General features: G+C 38.8%; 1 protein-coding gene across 2 annotated transcripts in view; it reads right to left on the bottom strand.

Moving 5' to 3' along the window:
• Window positions 1-20,212, bottom strand: part of LOC110045529 (uncharacterized) — a 43,573-nt gene that overhangs the window by 5,808 nt on the left and 17,553 nt on the right. For both annotated transcript variants that reach the window (XM_089275776.1, XM_089275775.1), the window contains 24 exons: window positions 19,997-20,050; window positions 18,713-18,814; window positions 17,751-17,879; window positions 16,870-17,004; window positions 15,333-15,461; window positions 13,765-13,899; window positions 12,309-12,407; window positions 11,991-12,080; window positions 11,549-11,608; window positions 10,139-10,246; window positions 9,303-9,350; window positions 8,408-8,467; window positions 8,159-8,227; window positions 7,393-7,482; window positions 7,039-7,122; window positions 6,149-6,211; window positions 4,835-4,942; window positions 4,463-4,552; window positions 3,760-3,812; window positions 3,128-3,197; window positions 1,989-2,084; window positions 1,365-1,454; window positions 330-534; window positions 178-232 (listed from right to left, as the gene is read on the bottom strand). In XM_089275776.1, the coding sequence (XP_089131902.1) occupies window positions 178-232; window positions 330-534; window positions 1,365-1,454; window positions 1,989-2,084; window positions 3,128-3,197; window positions 3,760-3,812; window positions 4,463-4,552; window positions 4,835-4,942; window positions 6,149-6,211; window positions 7,039-7,122; window positions 7,393-7,482; window positions 8,159-8,227; window positions 8,408-8,467; window positions 9,303-9,350; window positions 10,139-10,246; window positions 11,549-11,608; window positions 11,991-12,080; window positions 12,309-12,407; window positions 13,765-13,899; window positions 15,333-15,461; window positions 16,870-17,004; window positions 17,751-17,879; window positions 18,713-18,814; window positions 19,997-20,050 (2,222 nt within the window). The remainder of the gene's footprint in view (window positions 1-177; window positions 233-329; window positions 535-1,364; window positions 1,455-1,988; window positions 2,085-3,127; window positions 3,198-3,759; window positions 3,813-4,462; window positions 4,553-4,834; window positions 4,943-6,148; window positions 6,212-7,038; window positions 7,123-7,392; window positions 7,483-8,158; window positions 8,228-8,407; window positions 8,468-9,302; window positions 9,351-10,138; window positions 10,247-11,548; window positions 11,609-11,990; window positions 12,081-12,308; window positions 12,408-13,764; window positions 13,900-15,332; window positions 15,462-16,869; window positions 17,005-17,750; window positions 17,880-18,712; window positions 18,815-19,996; window positions 20,051-20,212) is intronic.

The following is a 20,212-nucleotide window of genomic DNA, read 5'->3' on the forward strand; positions in this document are numbered from 1 at the left end:
GCGTAGGTCTGGGGGAAACGTGGAATTTCATTGAAGTCTTCCATACATTTCTCTGCAATTTTCCCGCCCTCGTGTGCTCTTGATTTCTTATGCAATCGTTACAAGTTGCGTGACGATTTCGTAAACAATAGTAACGCTTATAATTTCAGTTAACACAGCGTCGTTTGAAACACATACCTTTCAAGTAATTTTCTCCTTTCGTCCAGGTTATTTTGAACAGTTGCTTCCAAAACTAAGTAAATAAACAAAAAGAATCTCACTCTTAGAAAATGGTTTCAATCTATCGGCATCTTCAGTAATAAACTGCAAGTTCACCATATGCCACTCACCAGCTATGTCGCCTTTCAAATCGTCATTTCGCTTCTCAGCAACTGCAAGCTTGGTCTCAGTCTCCTTCGTCTGCTGTTGGCATTTCTCGGCCTCAGTCCTCGCCGCCGTGAGATTTTCATTCAGCGACGAAATTTGAATGTTGAGCCTCGCCTCAGCTTGTTCTTTACTCTTTTTAAGCTCTTCAAGCTCCTGTGTTTCGTTTGCCTGAAAATTTAGCGTTCTTCGAATGAGAAGGTCGTTTCGAAGCGCATTTGAGTCCATAAGCTTTTTCAGTTAATACTTTCCTTTCACAAACAGAGAAGTGGGGAATAGAAGATGTTCACCATATATTCTCTACGCAACTATCGGATTTGATCGTAAAGAGACGTATTTTGATTTACAAAACAGCCTACATTTGGCTGTTCTCAGATTTGCTATAGCTTAGTCTTAAGAACATGTTTAAAAACATGTTGAAAAATAAACAATTGTGTAGATAGTTTTTCTTGATTGCACAATAGATGACAGAAGGAAATGGTTAGGAAACCTGGCAAAGTTCTTTTTTGTATGTTTTTGTTGACTATTTTGGGAGTTGACCCTGTACAAAACCTGACAAAATACGAAAGGTGGTTATGTTTGCTCATACAACTAACCAATAGAAGCATTGCGATTACGTAATGCATAATCTATGAGCATAAAACAATAAAATGTGCAGGGACGGCCTTCAAACATAAATCCCAGCCTGTTTATTTACTTTTTTTTTTTTGTTTACCGGCCTTCCTAACCATTTCGCGTTATTAACTATGATTGCACAAGTATTTTGAAAATGCTAACCTGAGTTTTGTCCACATTCGATGAACTAGTCACGTTAAAATTCGATAGACACTCAGATTCAGCGTTCGCCAACGGGGGAAGTACTCGCCCGCGAGCAAATAAACAGCGGTTACCAGCAAATTAGAGAGCATGCGCTTCACCATCGTAGTTAGAACCTATGTTATATGTTTTATATCCCAGCTTTGAATCACACGAAGGGGAGTGATAAGAAGAAAATTTCTTACCAGTTTCGTTTGAACGGCTGCAGTCTCCTCCTTTAATAACAGCTGAACTCGTTTAGAAACTTCCTTTGTTTCCTCGTGGTCCTCTAAAGACTACCACATGTAAAAACAAAATCAACTGATCAGAATCTATAACAAAATCGCTTACCAAAGAAACCCTGGGTTGGTGGGGTGGGGGGGGGGGGGAACATACATGTGCAAAGGTCAAGGATGTTCGTCGTCTCATTTAGGGGTGTAAAACATGGATTTTGGTCTCTCTTAGGGTGTTCAGGACGAAATGCCACTATTTTAGCTGTCACGGCATCTTTAAGGGTTGCTGTCGTAGAAATAATAAAAAATGCCATGCCATGTCATGTACGTTAAGTGGTATCTTTTAGGGGTCAAATGAAGATCATGCAACGCCCAGGTAGGTCTCCTTTACGGGTTCAATTCAAGTAGTAGTACATCGTCAAATTCTCCCTACTAGTGTTATAAGAAATGTCTAGAAACTAGTTGGAAGAATCTTTATGTTGACAACAGAGTTTATAGAATTCATCACCAAATTCTCCCAATGAGTACTGTAAAAAATTTATACAGACCAGTAATGAGTATGTTTACTTTGATATTAAAGCTACTCTATATCCTCACCTTTTTGAGATCTTTCTCAGTGTTATGCAGTTTGTTTTCCAGTTCCAACTTTTGTTTGATGAGAAGCTGTTGTTTCTCTTGGGCCTCTTGCAGCGCCTTCAATTACGATAAAAACATTTATAACACGAGGAATATATAACACACCTTCCTATTGGACAGCTAAGTATTTTGCATAGGGGTTTCTAAAGCACTTCAGTATAAATCTACTAGCGTTCTATCACAATTGCCGTTCTCTGATTGGCTGCGCTACTCGCTAGCTATTCTGTGATAGATAGTGAGTAGCGTAGCAGTGTGCCCTTGTTAACAAAATGACGGCCGCTTCTTGGCGTTTTCGAAGTGTCTGTCAAGAGGATTTAAATAAAGTTTTGAACGACTAGTAGATTTATACTAAAACAATTCGATTAATCGCTCTCGATTTCTGACAGTGATAGTTGAAATCTCGAGTTCATAATTATGCTCATAATTATGTTCGAGTTCATAATTATGCTCATAATTATCCATGGATGCACGCGGCGGGACACTGGCGGAGGCAAGGCGGAAGGGAGACGTTAGGGTGAACGGAGGGAGGGACGAAAGAAAGTGAATGACAGAATGTCAATCAACGAGCCAATTCATCTGTAATTCGGTAGATCAGTTTACGCCCCGTCTAAACTGCGCCGGAGAAATTTAAAAACGGCGTTTTCATTCTGAAAGCGCATCAAATGTATTCCGTCCACACTACGCCGCTCATTTTGGGTTTGTGTTTGAGACAAACTCGGTCCAGGAAATCACCAGATTATCATGACTACATCGTTCTTGAAAAGCTCCGTTTACACTAAAACAAGAAAGCCGGCGTTTTCAAATTCCTCCGGTTTGAAAAGCTCCATTTTCGTGACGGATTAGTGTGGACGGTAGCCCTAAACGGAGAAATAAAGCTGGATTTTCAAATCCCTACGGCGTAGTGTGGGCGGGACCATAGAGGGAGGTGAAGCTCATCCAACCAGTTAGGTGGAGAATTAAATTGTGCGAGGTATTTTTCGTGGCTTTTTACACTAAATAACATTAATTATTTACATTAACGCACATGTCATCAATAAACGACAGTATATATTTCGTAAGTTTTACTGTGAGATTATTCGGAAGTAAAGAATTTTTTTCACCTTCTCTTTGGCCTCTTGTTCCGCTGCGAGGTTTTTCTCCACTTCTGCTATTCTTGTCTGTAATGAAATTCTAAGAAATACGAAAAAGAATAATTCTATTTAGTGACTGAAGCGTCTTTCATTGTCACGCAACGCTTAGTAGACAAGGTATACAAATAAGTTTGTTCAATGTTCAGTTCTAGAAGATTCATTGAAGGAGCTCAGTCACGGTATTTTGAGTTATTTTGGCCACGTACAAAATTACCTTTAAATTGAAGGAAACCTGAAAATAATAGCTTACTAAGATAGGAAAATGCCAAAGAGACAATAATAAACCATAAAGGAACAAGGATGGTTAAGGATGGAGAAGATTGACACGGATTGCAAACGACGAACTTGACAAATTTAGGCTGAACTTTTCAAGACGCGCAAACAGTGACGTAACTCCTTTAAGCAATGACAGATCACATGGAAACTGCATTAGAGAGAAAGGAGGGGGGGTAACTATTTGAGAAAGGGGGCTTAATATCCAGCGCCTCTATACAAACCCAATCTGTGGCCCAAGGATTTCTTCAGAACTACATTCGTAAAGGCTATCAAGCACACGGGATGGATATCCTCAACAAATGTAACGGAAGTTGCAGTCTAGTTACCTTAGACCATTGAAAGCATCTCTTTGACTTTCTAATTCTTGCTCAACTGAATCCTGCCAAAAAGATTTGTTCCAAGTCTCGTAAGTGTTATTAATACAATACTACTGATTCAATTTTAGCTCGTAACTTTTCCACAATGAAAACTTCAAAACGTCAAAATTAAATGCCAAAGCAATGAGTCCCATATTACGGCATAATATATTTTACGAAAGCGAACGGAATCTTTCCACTGTAGTTTAGGAATTCACTATTTAACAATTAGATTATGAGCTTGAGATTTCTATGAGGTAATAATTGAAGGCCGAATCAACTATTACCTCACAGAAATCGAGAGCGAACAATCTAATTGTTTTACTAGAATTGTTACTTAAATGTTCTTCAGCTAATCATTTCCAATTGTTTTTTACATTGTATTTAACTTTACACTTGAGAAAAATCGCGCGGACTAAATTGTCGTTTGGAATTTTCTTCTACGTATGCGCGCTTCTCCGTTTTCTCAACATTTTCTACTTTTTTTTAAGTCATGAAAAAGTGAATGTCCTTCTTTTAGTCTTCTCAGGAATTTAATTATACATTTGTATCTAAATGTTTTTCACTAACTTCGCACTAATGGCTGATAGCATAAGAGTAGCTCAGCCAATCAGATCGCAGCATTTGCAATAGTATATTAATAGAATTCTACTATTTTCATCATAGAATATACCTTTTCTTCTTTAATTTTCTGTGTTTGTTCCCGCGCAGTCTTCAGATCGCCATCAAGATTCAAAACTTGCGTCTCTAAAGAATTCTTTGCCTGGCAAGAATAAAATTCATTGAAATAGCAACCTAATTTTTTTCACGCTCTTTTGATGTCTCGAGCAAGGGTGGTTAAAATAGCTGTTATTGCAGTTATCAGCGGCTTGACACACAAACGAGGCGACAAGGTCAATTCTGCATTGTATCGACCCTTTCGCCTCGTTTGCATGCATTTTAAAACAAAAGAATATTTGACCGCAGACTCAACTGCAATAACAGCTATTGAAGAAGATTAATCAAGACGGATTGACAAGTGACGGACTTAACAACACCAACTCACCTCATTAAGCTGCTCTACGGTCTGTCTCAAAATCCCTTCAGTTTCCTCAGCCTGTCTCTTAATTTGCCCCAGTTCCTCCTCTCCAGCTGCGACCTGGCCCTGAAGGTCCTGGAAACAAGACACAGACACTTACCAAAAACTCTCCGTGTTCAAACAATTAACTCATTTCCATTAACAAGGTAAGTTCGATTTCCGCCGCTCTCTCGAGTCCGGTCAGCGTTCCTACCCGAGAAGAGAACGCGGGCTCCTTTCTCGAACAGAGGCTTACTAACAACGTCGCTGGAAATGTGGTAAGTGTAAAGAATTTCCCTCGAATTATGAAATACAACACTTTTTAAACTTGAACTTTAAAAAAAGCCAAATGCTCTCTGAAAAGGTTTTAAAGTAAATTTACATTGGAGAAGATTTCTTTTTTGGCAAAGTTTTTATGGAAACGGGAGCAAAATTTTCAAAACTAAGTTATTCAAAAGGCAATCCAATCCCTGCCACAGTGGATAAACTTCACTTACAAATCGATTACTGTAAATTGTCGCTTCCGGACATTGACTTTATTTTCAATATTATTTTTAGGTCTGGAATACAGTTTCATTGAGATTACAGGCTGTTTGCGGTCTTACAAACCTCCGACCGACCGAGTGGAGAAACAGGGTGGCTCCTCGGCACCGTGCGCTTATTTCCGGTTTCCGTGAAATGAAGTGTCTAAGACTACTGTTACTGCCCTCCTGGACGGAAAGCTTAGTCCAGTGCAGCTTACTTCAGCAGGCCAGGTTACCCCGACGGTCGGCCGTTCACCCAATCATAGGGCGATTTTTGCTGACGTCACTGTTTACATTTTGCCTCACTAGCATAAAACTTTGCGCAGAGAAGCCATCACGCTAGATATGAACTGACTAAAAAAACAGTAAAAGAGCTTGTGAAACGTAGTGCATGGTGAAATGTTTAGCTCTTTGGGTTTAATATTCAAGGAGATACTGTCTTTCAAAAACTGCAAAATTCCTGGTTGGTAAAAGCTCTAATGAGCCCATACATTCTTTGTAAAATTTGACTTTTTAAACCCAAGTCGCACAAAAAGTATTCAACTTCCTTGGGACAGTTAATCGTGCACTGCCCTTTCAATATTCAGAACTTATATTTTTGTACCTTGGTCAGAAACTGTATCGCTTATGCTAGTGAGGCAAATATCGCAAACAAAGATTCTTCTGGGTGGAGAAAGGCATTTTGAAAAAATAAAAACAGTGCCCCACCTAGGGCTGGACCCCAGACCTCTCGCTGAGCCCTCCGTTCAACACATTTAGTACTGAAGTGATCACTTGCCTTGATGTCGCTTCGAGCATCTTCTTGTTCCTTCTCAAGTCGGCTTATTTTCTCTTGCTGTTCCTGTAAAACAGAGTGAAGACACCTTAGCTGCGAACACTAATGAAACTGTTTTGCAACATAACTACACTAAACTATTCCAACTGTTGAACAAACGCCATTTTGGCGCAAATCAAGCCGAATCCAATTTTTCTAAACCAATCAAAAGCTAGCATGAGCAGTCACGAAAGCATGATATAATATGGGAAAGTTGTGTTGCTTAGTAACGAGATTTTAAACGTACAAGTTACTTCAACCCTGACAGAATTAATACGCGTTTAATGTTGTGTCACGCAACACAACATATAGGCACTTCTACCGAACGTAACGGAGTAAAATGTTTGGATCCTAGAATTAAATTTCGATACAACTGTTGAGCAAACTGCACATTTTTGAGGTACAGTAAAATCCGCGTGTAAGAACCTACATTTTTTTAAGTCTGGCGATATTTTGGGGGCAGTTATTGACAATTTGGGTTTTACGTTCTTAGTTTCTATGAAGGAGATTAGGGTTGTTGATTAACAGAAAAATAAATAAACTTGGGTTTGGTACTTAAATATACAGTATTTATTTACAACTGCATTATGCATTTTCTTGTAAATAAATTTCCCATCTCAAAGTCACACTCCTTAGTTAAAATGTTTATCATAATTTAACTGCAACCCACATATAAGAACCTTCTTGATCTTGCTTGGCTAAACAGATTCTTATATTTTTGGGTTTTAAATTGGCAAATTTCAGCCAGCAGGGTCTTAAACCACTAGCTTCTTACACGCGGAGTTTTTCTGTATTTTTGCATATTTTGCATATTTGCATATTTGCATGTTTTTGTCGTTTAGGAGTCACTGCACCTTCGAAGTAATTTGCATTTTACAAAGTTGTGCTTCGTAATTCTTGCAACTTGCGCATTCCTTCTTAACCTCTTCCTCCAGAACCTGTAATGTGGAAAAAACAGAGTATACGACAAGTAAAAACAATGAAAAAATAGTTGGGTATTACATTAAAAACGTAGATTTTCTCCCCGCCATCGTTATAGCTAAGCACACTTCTTAACGCCAGTAAACAACTTGCACAACAACACACAACAGTTTTCAAAATTCCCTGACTTCTTCCTCTATTTTCCCTAAAATAATATCCAATTTTCTCTGATTCTTCTTCAAAATGTCAATTTTCCCTGACTCAAAAATAAAATTCCAATTACACACCTCTATTTTTCTTTGCATTCCATTGATTCGTTCATCCTTTTGCTCCAGAGATCTTTGCAGCTCACCGGCAATTTTTTCTTGTTCAGCAAGCTTTTCAACACAACAAGAACAAACAAAAAATGTTATATACAGTTGTAAAGCCAAGTCATCAGAAGGGTGAACTACTGCCTTGATCAAATACCAAATTCTCAAAACGAATTAAGGAGAAACCACAATTCAAAATTACGGCTTCAGCGGTTGAATATTTAAACGAAGATAGAACTGGCTTCCAGCTTATTTGAGGTTTACACGACCAAGTAGAGACTAAGCAATTTTCCTCTTCGCGAACAGACGATGTCATTTTAGTGACACAACGAAATTTGTTTTTTCTAAAAAAACCACCAGAATGGAACCGGAGAACTTTGGAAATACTAACCACCCTCATTCTTTATAACTGTCACCTCTACAATAGCTGAACCTACTGCTATCCTTTACCTAAACGTGGATCTAATTTTAGATTGGCAAATTTAGACCTAATTTAACCTGATATAAGACCATATTTTCGAACTAGTCTAGGTCAGCTAAACTGTAGCAAAAATGGCATCAGTCATTACGAAAAGCTTGTTACAACATGGATCAACCAAAGTTGTCGAAGACTGTACCGGGGAACTGCATTTAAACGTGATGTAACAAGCGTGTTAAACTGATTAATCATTCAGTTTGGATCTTCTGGATCTCGAGAAATTTATCAATGAAACCTCTGAGAAGGTGTAAAAATAATTCTTACCTGTTCTTGTAATTTCATTTCCTTGCTACTGTACTCAGTTTCTAGTACTGCGATCTGATTTTGGTGAGCCTGTATAAAAAAAAATAATAATAATACGAAACTAAAATGAAAATGAAACTAAAATCAACTTGACAACTCGGATGAAATTGGCATCCCTAGATTGTGAAAAAGTCATTCCAAGTCAGCTTTAAGAACACGACAAAACTACTTATTCTAAGTTATTTCTTACTTATAACAAAGCATACTTACCTCTCCAAGTTCTTTCATGGCTTCCTCCACCGATGATTTCTCTTGTTCTAATTGTTGGATCTATGAATAAGAAATAATGATTTACAAGTTGTTTACAAATTGCGTTGTATTCCTGATGCATGTCTAAATAAAATTACAATTCTTAAAATCAAATATCAAGATATACTTAGTCATATTGTGCGATTAGTGGCGATATCTTCACAACAAAGAAATCTTTAGACTTACGCAAATTCGATCGTTTATTACTGGGGCAGAGGGTGCGTCAGACTTGCGTGTTGGATGCGCGAGGTCAAAAAGCGCGAGCGCGACGCGCACGTCTGGCAAAGAAACAACTGCCCATTGTTTCCCAGCCATGTTGGCACGCACGTCTCGCACGAGTTCTATTTCAGCCTGACGCGTCGCGCTGCTAGAATAAACGGCACTCTGCCCTCGGTAAAATCCTCGTTTTTGGCTGTCGCAAACAATTCTGCCCACGGCTTATAGGGAACCAAAAGGCCTATATATAATGTAAAATGAACGACTTAGAGCAAGTCTAGGAAACCTCAAAATTACCGTTGATGAATTACAAAGTTAGGTAAAAAAATATCCCAGACGAAATAACGGACGATTTTGTAAAACATTTTAGAATAAACAGAAGCGATATGAAAAAATGTTTCTATATCCCTACTGTTTATTGTAAAAAGAAATAGTCAATCGAAAGAAACCAACAAGGTCGAATACTCTATCAAGAAAGGAAGGTGACGAAAATTTAAAAAATCAACAAAACGAAGATACGGTCGTGATGCAACACCAACTTCTCCGAGCTAACATTGGCAGAAATGATTGATAATCTGTTGGGAGAATTCATATTTTGAGCCAAGGACTGGAAGAGTTTATAGAGATCAGTGTTTTTTACCTTTCCATTAAGCTGTTGCTGTTCTTGGACATATTTGTCACACAAATCCTGAAAAAAAGAACCATAGCATTTAAGGCAGCTTATTCGAGATCGAATTGTTGTAGGCGTCATAAATTGATGCTGTGGGTATCGCAGACGCCCCCAACATTTCTGTCGGCAACTCCACAACCCCCAGCTCAGACTGCCGGAACCCATTGGATAGAAAGGGGCATAAGAGTACGCAAACACTGCCATGTTTGCCACTGGCATCACTTTTCATAATTCCCCGACTTTTCCCAGATAAAAATAGCACTTCCCTGACCTCCCAAAAAACAAAAAGTCAGATCTGGTAGCGGCTTATAGCGTGAACTTACAGCTGTCCTTTCTATTCGCTCATTAAGACATATAAGTTTTCAACAAATTTTCTTTCTTCATTAAGGAAAAATATTGTTGAGATCACAGTAACCCCAAATGTTTCTTCCAGCCTTCAATGGTGTTAAATCAGCCTTGTTAAATTATTTTAATTTTCCCTGACTTTTCCTTGACCTTGAAGAATTATTTTTTCCCTGAACATTCCTGTCTTGTTGCAGCCCTGACTGCATCGTTCAGACATTTATTGCCAGTACAGTTTCGCTCTGAATAATTCTAACTATTCTATAAGGTGGATAGGAGCTTGTGTACTTGTTATAATGGTTATCCCTGCACTCAGACTCTATCACAAAGCGTCCTGCGATAAGAAACATCCCATAGTCAAGGACATTTTGCAAGACGGCATGAGGAGTGCAAGAGTAAATACTTCATTTAGGCCTTATTTAACCGCTAAGTCCCTTATACAATGGAAATAATTTTCTGAATACCTCTTTTTCTTTTAATTTTTCTTTGACATTCTTCAGTGTCCCCATCAACTCTGAAACTTGGCTCTTGCCCGAACTGTCCACTTCGGCCAATTTAGACTCCAAAGCTTGCTGCAATGCAAGGGGAAAGAATTGGAAATTTAGTGTATATTAATTACTAAGTTCTCTCCTTACTTGCACCGTGAACAAAAAGAAACCGTGCAGTACGAATTTCATGAAAAAAAGATCTTCACCAAGAATTACATCGACTGTTTCACAGCATTGTGGTGGACACCAGAAGGTGAAGGGACCAAGAATGAAAGGTTCTCTTTCCAAAATTAATTATCTTGTACACTTAAGTACTTATAGGCTGCTCAAAACCATTTAGCACTACAATTTAGGGAGTAGTTAAATTAATTTAAAAATAAAAGTAACTACATAAAGAATTAGGAGTCAAGGAAATCATTTCTTTCTTCCCATATTCAATTTTTTTTTTCAATATAGTATTGCACGTTAATATTTAGTCATGTCAGTTAGTATCAGTATAATTGTATATAATGTGTGGTACTGTTAATTAGTGAGTCATGTTAGTATAGACCTCCTATATTACTAACTGAGTTGGAGGGTCGTACTGTAAGTTCCGGACCGAGATTTTCCCCATCGATTTATGGCCCAAGCGCGAAGCGCGCGGGCTATAAATCAAAGGGGAAAAACGAGGATCCGTAACTTACAGTACGGACCAAGAAAACAAGGTTAGTAAGATATTTATTATATCTCTATTGTGTGTCTGACAGGTTCGGGAACGATTTCTATTCACGCGGAAAGGCTTCAAATTTCGGACGCACCTCGAAAGCAAAACGAGACAATTTGAAATCATTTTTACGTCGTTAGCACGCTTTAAAACACAATTTAGAGTATAAAAGAAACAAATCACGAAACAGTTTGGCAACAAAACCAACTTTAAATTTTAACGGGCCGTACAGGAAAATATGGCCCGCTAAATTGACCAATCACAGCGCGCCTACTAACTGAGAGATATAGTAATGTAAGTTAAGTTAGAACTGTAAGTACATCTAATATTGTAAGTCGTTACAGTGTGGTAAATAATATGTGGTATTGTCAAGTAGTCAAGTAGTGGACAACGTTAATACTGTAAATAGAGTTTTTTTTTTTTTTTTGAGGAAAGGCGAGAAAGAGATCGAAGACCACTTGAAGAAAGATTGTAGAGAAAGAAGAAGCAAGGCAGACTGGAAGAACTGCAATGTAGCTGAGGCGGCGGCGCTGGACAGAGAGTGTCGGTTGGAGAATTTGACAGCCTTATGCCCTACTAGCGAAGCGACAGGAGACAAAGTTAACGATGACGAAGAATAACAGTGACATCCTCCCAAAGAGAAATTGCATGACAATAAACACAGCAACGATTGTCGTCCTAACCTTTTCCTGCAAGTGTTGTTTAGTTGCGTTTTCCATCTGATCAGTCTTCTCTTTGAGCGACTATCAAAGATAATGAAAATAGCAATCAGATGACCAACAAGACGTATATACAATAGAATCCCTGACAACATACAACTTCATAGAGCGCGCGGCATGGGGCGAGGTGGGCGCGCAGGGTGAGATGGGTAGTCATCCCCATCTCACCCTGCGCTCCAACCTAGCCCCATGCCGCGCGCTCTATGAGGTTGTACGAGGTCGACTGGGGACGAGTCAGGTAGAATCCGTTTTCTCGAACCCTCGCTTTTATTTTTCTAGCCGCCCGATAACTCGAACCAAAAGTCATTTCCCTCTTTCAGTCGAACACTAATTTTACCCCCAATTTCTCGACCTATCCAATTTTTCAAATCAATTTTCGTTTCCCTAGGTGGTTCGAAATTATTACCTGTGAAATGGAAGCCAGTTGTTCCTTCAACGATATAATTTCTTTCCTTGCTTCCTGGTTGTCTGATCCCAAGTTGGTTACAAGTTTCTCCTGATCAGAGAACAACAAAAGACTTAAATTAATAACACAAAGAAGATACACGATCTAATTGTAAGACCGAACCCAAAGCATGGTTACGAAGCTATTAATCTACCGCAAAATTTCGGTTATAAACCCTAGGTTTATACAACTTTATAAGGGATTAAGATAGATAAAATTTTCCCCTTAAAGATGAATCAAAATGCTGCAAGAAGATCAAACACAAGATCATATTCATACCTTTTCCTCCAGTAACGTCTTAGTAGAGGTCAAATTTAAGGAAAGCTGCTCTTTTTCAGTTTCCAGGGATTTTATGTTTTCTGTAGATTTTTCCTTGACCTACAAATTATTTCAACACAACAGTTTATTCAAAGTGACAAGTTCTCAGTTCCTTCTGCAAGGGGAAAAGAGCCACAGGTTCGCAGAAAAGATGTTTGTCTCTCTGTCTTGTTAAGTCTTGAATTTACCATTTACCAGCCTTACATAAAGTAACATACAATGACATCATATTGGATTATATTTATTTTAATAGCTGATGGTTAAAAACAAAAGTCGTTAAACCTGGAAAGTAAAATAATTAAGAGCAGCTTCGCCTAAATATCAACTAGACTTGGAAATAGCGAAAGAATCGAATTTCTTCAAACTCGCCCAGAATGAAGCCCTACGGGCACTAGTTACAAAAATATCGTTTTCAGTTCGATAAATCAAAAATTATTTCTTTCCGCAATTTTTTCGTTTCGATGCCCCAAATCGGCCAAAATCCATCGAAAATGAGCGGCATATTCGGAGACTCGTCAACTCAAAAGCAAAAATCTTCATTACAAACTGATTGCACGTCGTATTTGTACTTCCTTTCTTGTCTATTTAGAGCTAAATAGATCGTGATCTGATTAGCACTTAAATATTTGACGAATTTTTTAAGTTAACGACCCAAGACAACTTTACAAGAGGTCTACATTTAGCCTATTTTCAAATGCTAAAAAGGCGTTCTGGTACACGGCTTTTCCCAAAACGACTAGTTTGGTCTGAAAGAGCACTGTTTCTTCAAATTAGTGAAATAAAATTTTTGGGTAAATAAAATCGCGAGCGCTGAGATAGCGAACTAAATGCAGCACTTCGTCCTGAAAACGTGACCTTTGACCCGAGGGTAACGAAACCGATTACTGCAAGAAAACCCGGAAGAAAAGCAAACGCTTCGTTATTTTGAAACAATTTCTAGTGATATCTCTCCGAAACCATGATTGCAAGAAACTATTTCCAGATATGAAATCTTGCAGGGTCAAAGAAGGAGCTAAAGGGCGCATTTTGACACAATAACTTTGTTTGCTGAGAATTGAAGTCAATGACCGTTAACGAATTCCAGTGCTAATCAAATCACGATCTATTTAGCTCTAAATAGACAAGAAAGGAAGTACAAATACGACGTGTAATCAGTTTGTAATGAAGATTTTTGCTTTTGAGTTTACGAGCCTCCGAATATGCCGCTCATTTTCGATGGATTTTGGCCGATTTGGGGCATCGAAACGAAAAAATTGCGGAAAAAAATAATTTTTGATTTATCGAACTTAAAACGATATTTTTGTAACTAGTGCCCGTAGGGCTTCATTCTGGGCGAGTTTGAAGAAATTCGATTTTTTCGCTATTTCCAAGTCTAGTTGATATTTAGGCGAAGCTGCTCTTAAGACGCACAGTCTACCTGTTGCAGTTCTCCTCGTATAACCGATATTTCTTTTTCTTTTTTGTCTAAGGATGTCTGCGCGTCTTCAATCTGTTTTTCCAATGAACTTTTCTCTGATGCTTTCTCCTGTTGTAGTAACGTCATCACCTCAACCTGTGGAACATAACTGAACTTTATTACTGGTGAGCTCAACTTCCTGCTGCATTAAGAAACAAGAACGGAAGTGTTTCTTCTCCCCCCTGGATGGGATGTTAGTCCACCGTAGCCAGCCTCCACCACCCCACCTCCCCCAACCCCACCCCCATGCATTTTGTTAGTTACACTTAGGACAAATGTTTGCCATTATCCATTCCTATGCCTGGGTGGAGAGAGGCATTATGAGAGTTAAGAGTCTTCCTCTGTGACACAATACAAGAACGCAGGCCGTTGGTGCCATTAAGTAGCCACTTGGAACGTTCCATTGGAAATACCCGCAATTAATTGCCTTGTTGAGTCGGAAATTCCCGCATCCGATTGGTTCTTTCACTATTTTCCATTCGAGTACGGATTATAACATAACTAAAGCAAAGCGCGCGCTCTGATTGGTTAATTTAGCGTCTACTATTTGCCCATGGGTGTACGCTGCTGACGTGTGTGCTAATGTGTACAAAGCAAATCCTTTGACAGACATTGTTTCCAAAGTAATGGCCGACGTCCTTCTCCCAGAAATGCGAAACTGTCTTCACAGTTGTGTGAAGATGAAACTTTATCGAGTTACTGGTGTGCAGTCGGTTGTCATGTTTGAATTTTCGCGCGCTTGTTTTCTCTTGTCATGTAAGACTACACGAACATTTTTTTGTGATGTAGCTCAATAAAACGACTTCTGTTGTTCCAATGTCTCAATGTTATGTTATAAAACAAATAGTAAACGTCATAGCGTGCACTATTGAGTTATGGATGCACTTGGGAGGTTTGCTAAGCACTCAAGAAGCTAGAGTCGCACTCGGCTATCGCCTCGTGCGACTCTTACGCTTCTTTCGTGTTTAGCAACCTCCCGCGTGCATCCATAACTCAATAGTACACGCTATGGCGTTTACCATTTGTTAAATGTATTCGTTTTGTGTTGCTCTTAAGAGGAAAGATCATCTGGTCTTGAGGTTTGGTTTCAAAAGACTCAAAATGGCAGGTTTTGGCTGGATACTTTAGTGTCCGAAATACACAATTTGACTAGTCGCCAACATTTCTATGAGCGAATTCAAAGTCAGCTTTGCTGTGCGTCATTGACTTTCGCTCTTAGTATAAATCTACCCGCGTTTTAACAGCAGTGCGCCCTTGTTAACAAAATGACGGCCGCTTCTTTGCTTTTTGGAAGTGTCCGTGAGGAGGATTTAGATAAAGTTTTGAACGACTAGTAGATTTACACTAAAACAATTAGATTATTCGCTCTCGATTTCTATGTGTGATGGTTGACTTGGGCTGTGCCTTCGTCAACTATCACGCGATAGAAATCAAGAGGAAATAATTTAATTGTTTAATAGACACCATGTCCTCCTCCACAAAACACGTTTCTAATAATTCACTAACAAAAAGGTATCTAGATTACATACCTTTCCCTTAATTTCCCCTTCCAGTTGAGCGGCCTTCTTTGCATGGTTTTCTAATTCCATTTCGGATGTTTTCACTTGAATTTCAAGTTTGGTATGGCTTTCCCTAATGCTGTCATGGTCTTCTTTCAGCTTGAGGAAAAAAAATGAGAAACAAGAACCTACTGGTGTAAATAGACATGCACAACTAGCCTCCAGCCCTAGGGAACGAAAAAAATTACGGAGACCCACAAAGAATTGGTACGAACATGTTGTGGAAGAGAGAAAGTATGGTTTGGATAACTGTTGGTTAATTTTTTTTTTTATTTATTATATAAACTGACGTTGTTTGTAGGGATTTCGACGGAGGAGAAAAACAGTATCTCGACATGTGTAACATTACGATAATTTTTACGTGTTTGATATTACCAATCACCTGCCGACACGACACTCGCTTTATTTTGCTCCACTCGGAGTTCAAGTTGATAGGGAGTTTAAGTAACAACGACGCCAAGGACGATTAAAAATGATTTTTTTTTACTTACGAATCTCGCGATTCTGTAAAGTCATTTAGTTTGTTTCTCTTTGTCAAAACTATCTCGAAATTGAATATGAATCACAGCCTAACATTCAAAACGTAAATTTTAAAAATTATCCGAAGTGGTTCACATTCTCCAGACAACGCAGAATTTGGTCATTTCACGTTGTTAGGGACCTTACGCATATGCGACGGCGACGGCGACGGCGAGGACGACGCCAAGTAAAAAATGTGGTTCTATTTTACCTTGGAATTTCGCATTTATTTGGAACTGTCCAGTGTGTCTGTCAGTATTAAAACTTGCTCCGGTTGAATATGCTACGAATGCGTTCAGTTCCAAATAGAAATACAAAAATTAGCCGTTGTGGTTCACGTTCTCCAGACAAAGCAGAATATGGTCATTTCACGTTGCTGTTTTACAGAGGACGGCAAAGAAATGTACCAAGAATTATAGTGCACGTGCACAGCCATTGTTCTGCTTATTAAACCTTTTGTTTGGTGACGTTCTCGTTGCCGTTGCCGTCGTGTTTTGCGTAAGGTCCCTGTTGTTTTGCAGAGGACGGCAAAGAAATGTACCAAGAATTATAACGCACGTGCACTGCCATTGTTCTGCTCATTAAACCTTTTGTTTAGCCACGTTCCCGTTGTCGATGCCGTTGTGGTTTTCTTAAACTTCCTCAGTGATAAACGAATGGCAACGTGCTCGCTTTTTCAGTCCTGGTTTGGCCTCTTATCAAAAGTTTTTCACTATGGCTGCAAACAATATTCTTGAAAAAATGATCAAAAAATCTACTACTCAACGTTTCGTGTCACTCAGCGCTAGCGACAACGACATTAAAAGTTTCTGAAAGATGAAGCAAACAAATACACACAGAGAAATACCCACAGCGACATAGCTGAATAACTGTGAGATTTTCTTTGGTTTTTGCTGTGACCCGGTGAACAGAAGTCACACCTCACACATCTCTTGTTTGAGCTAAAATCTTAGTGAATGCATTTTCCTTGATCAGTTAATTTATTTACCTTGACATTCTGCTGTTGAAGAGCACTCAGTTCTTTTAGCTTCTCCTGCAAAGTCTCCTGGGACGATCTGACTTGTTCATCCAACACTGACTTTTCAGCAGCCTTAGCAGCTTCCAGTGCAACAAGACTCTCACTCTGAAAACAATGCAACCAATTAGAAAACATCCCGTAAAGCTCTGCCCCCCCCCCCCCCTCCCCCAACCCCCTCGCCTTGGTGTCTAGATGAGGCTATAAAAACATGAAAAAACAAGCAGAAAGGTGATAAGAATACAAAATATCTTTGAGGAAGTATTGTCTTGTATACCTTAAACTCAAGTTTAATGGCATGAAGCGACTGGGAGTTATGCTGGTCCCCTCCCCCTTAAATCGGAAGCTAATCCACTGCAGGCTACCCCTAACATTTCTTCAGTTTGCTCTAACAATGTGCCAGAACCCTTTTGTATTCCTAGCTGAAGAGAGAACTGTAAGAGTAAAAATCTTGCCCGAGAACAGGGTGACAAAGCTTAATACGTGCTACGCAAACCTGAACAAACCGTGAAAACAGCCAACTGCTATAATTATAAACCAGTCGTCTACCGTACAACTCAGGCCGTGTCCACACAAGTACGCTGGAAAAATTTGAAAACACAGCTTTATTTCTTCGGTTGGGCCTACCGTCCACACTAATCCGTCACCAAAACGGAGCTTTCTGAAAACGCCGGCTTTGCGTTTTAGTGTGGAAGGAAAACATTTTGAAAATGAAGCTTGTCCAAACGATGACGTCACGATAATCACGTGATTTTCCTCGAACACAAATGACCCGTGATTGTTGCGTTTTCAAATTTCTCCGGCGTAGTGTGAACGGCGCCTTACTTAGAAAACCTGCAATACCATTCACTTACCTTTTCTTTCACTTCCTTTCTAAACTCTTCCATCTGTTGCAAAGAAATTCTGCACTGAGATGTAAGGTCTGTGACAGAACTTTCTAGCTTGGCAGAGTTGTCTTTTTCTTTAGCCAGTTCCTCTTCAACCTGTACAATAACACAATGGCGAAATTGTTAAAAAGGAATAATATTATTGTTTATAATACTTGGGTAGTTTTTTTACAGCTTCACTGTGTTAACTGTAAGTTAGATTAGCGGATCCACAGCCTCACGTTCACCTCGTTATTACCGTCAGTTGTTTTGTCTTGGCGAAAACTCCGTTAATGCGGCCACCCTGTTAATATGGCCAGTGGCCACATTCTGAAAACCCAACCTGTATAATCTTTTCTAATTTTACCCCATTAACACACCACTTGAACAAGTCATGTTCATCTTTCCATACACAGATTGAAGTCTTAATCTTTTAAAATTATATCTGCATTCCGGATGCTTATAAGAAAATAGTTGTTTAGAAGTGTGATATATCTGTTTTGAAAGACGTCCCTTAACATAGACCAGTCATGAAATTCGCAAATTTCATGACAAACCCCAACCCATTAATACAACCAAATTTTCATGCCTTGTTGGTGACTGTACTAATAGGGTTCCACTGTATTAGCCAAAGCCACCCAGCTCTTTGTTCTTAGAGACATTCCTATCCAGGCAAGACTCTTTTCCACTTAAAAGTCATTTTGACAACAAAGTTGCAAACTAGCTAACTGTCAGACAATCTGATTACAATCAAACCTCTATAGACGGACATCTCTTATAATCAGCCATTTCCATAAGCGAATATTTAGCCATTGTCCCAACCACATATAAACACTACTTTTTAAACATTCTAAAGACGGACACCTCTCTTAAGTGGACACATGTTCTTGTCTGAAGCGAGTCTGTTCAAGAGAGGATTAACTATATTGAACAGTAACCCCTTATCTCACCTTTTTCTGCTGTTTATGCATCTCTTCAATCTTCTTGGAATGTTCCTGTGATTGCGTTTGCAGCGAGGCTTCCAATTGTTGCAAACGCATCTGGTAATTTTCCTAAAAGACAAAGTTGGAATTCTTGATAAGTGAATAAAGATGGTGAATTTTAAGCTTGGTAATGAAATGTGAAAGGTGAATTGATCAACATGACGTGAGCGTGGGACAAAGAAAAAATCCGAGTCCCGACAGGAATCGAACCCATGACCTCTTGAACACCGGGCGGGCGCTCTATCCACTGAGCTACGAGAACTCATGGAGAGCAAGGTCATTTAACTGAGTTCATATGTGGCATGGGTCCTGCATATTGCTAGGATCGACACTGTCAAAGTCATCATGAGTCACCTTTCATGTTGGAATTCTTGATTACTGAATCGCGACATTATCAAATCATCACAAAATCTTTACACGCCATCAAGAGATCTTGACAGTTTAAAATCCGCGATGTTGCCAAATCGATAGTGATGTTACTTGTTGCCTGAGTTATGTTAAGCCCTTGCTATAATTGGCCTTTGCATTGGTCATGCTTTCAATCAATCTTTATTTGTACTCACTCTTGCTCAAAAAAGCTACAATGTTCAATGAAAATATTAAAAGTAAAAGTTAGAGTACTAGCTGCCTGGAATAACCATAGGGGCTAGCGGAGCCAGGCAGCCAGTTAACATCAGCATTAAATGGAAACAAAATACAAGTCAGCAAGAAAACTGAAGCACAAATGTACACACAAGAAGAAAAGAAAAGAAGAGGAAAAACGCTATTTCTATGCTATGAAGGAAGTCTAAAATAGTTAAATTTATATATGAATACAAAACATTAATATAAGAAGAGCACACAATAACTATGGCAACTAATAACAGCTATATATTAAACTTTAAAAGAAACACTTGGAAAGGTGACAGAAATTAACAAAATACTAACTCAAAGGTAAATTGGAAATCAACACAACTGCTAATAAGAACAAAAGTAACTAATAATCTTTCACGCTCATTTTTTTCATATCAACACCTTGCACATACACCGCAGTCAGTGGGACAGAGTTGTGACGATGAAGTTTTCATTCAATAAAATTGTAAGCTCATTGCCTAAACATTTTTCACTGGTGATGTAAACAATGGCCCCTTTTAATATCTGAGAAAACATTTCTACTCAAAGACAGTTCTTGTCCACGTGAATTTTTTTTTACTATGACCACATAGCTGGTTTCAAATTTATACAAATATCAATTAAATAAAATTAATGTACCTTTTCTTGGTTGAGTTGATTGATGATTGTTTCTGTTCCACCACCAGCTTCAATCTAAAGTTTAAGAAAACAGAAGTATTACATACAGTATTAATAACAAGTAATAACAATAAGTAAAGGTTTTCGTGTAAGCAACCATGGTGCTCTATAGCATCATGACATTAAAAAGCCTTAGTATCCCACTATCAGCTGATGAGATAAAACTCACTTAGGGTG

This window comes from Orbicella faveolata, unplaced genomic scaffold (genome assembly GCF_042242905.1).
Source record: "Orbicella faveolata isolate gen_17 unplaced genomic scaffold, um_ofav_v1 contig_4, whole genome shotgun sequence".
Lineage (NCBI taxonomy): Eukaryota > Metazoa > Cnidaria > Anthozoa > Scleractinia > Merulinidae > Orbicella > Orbicella faveolata.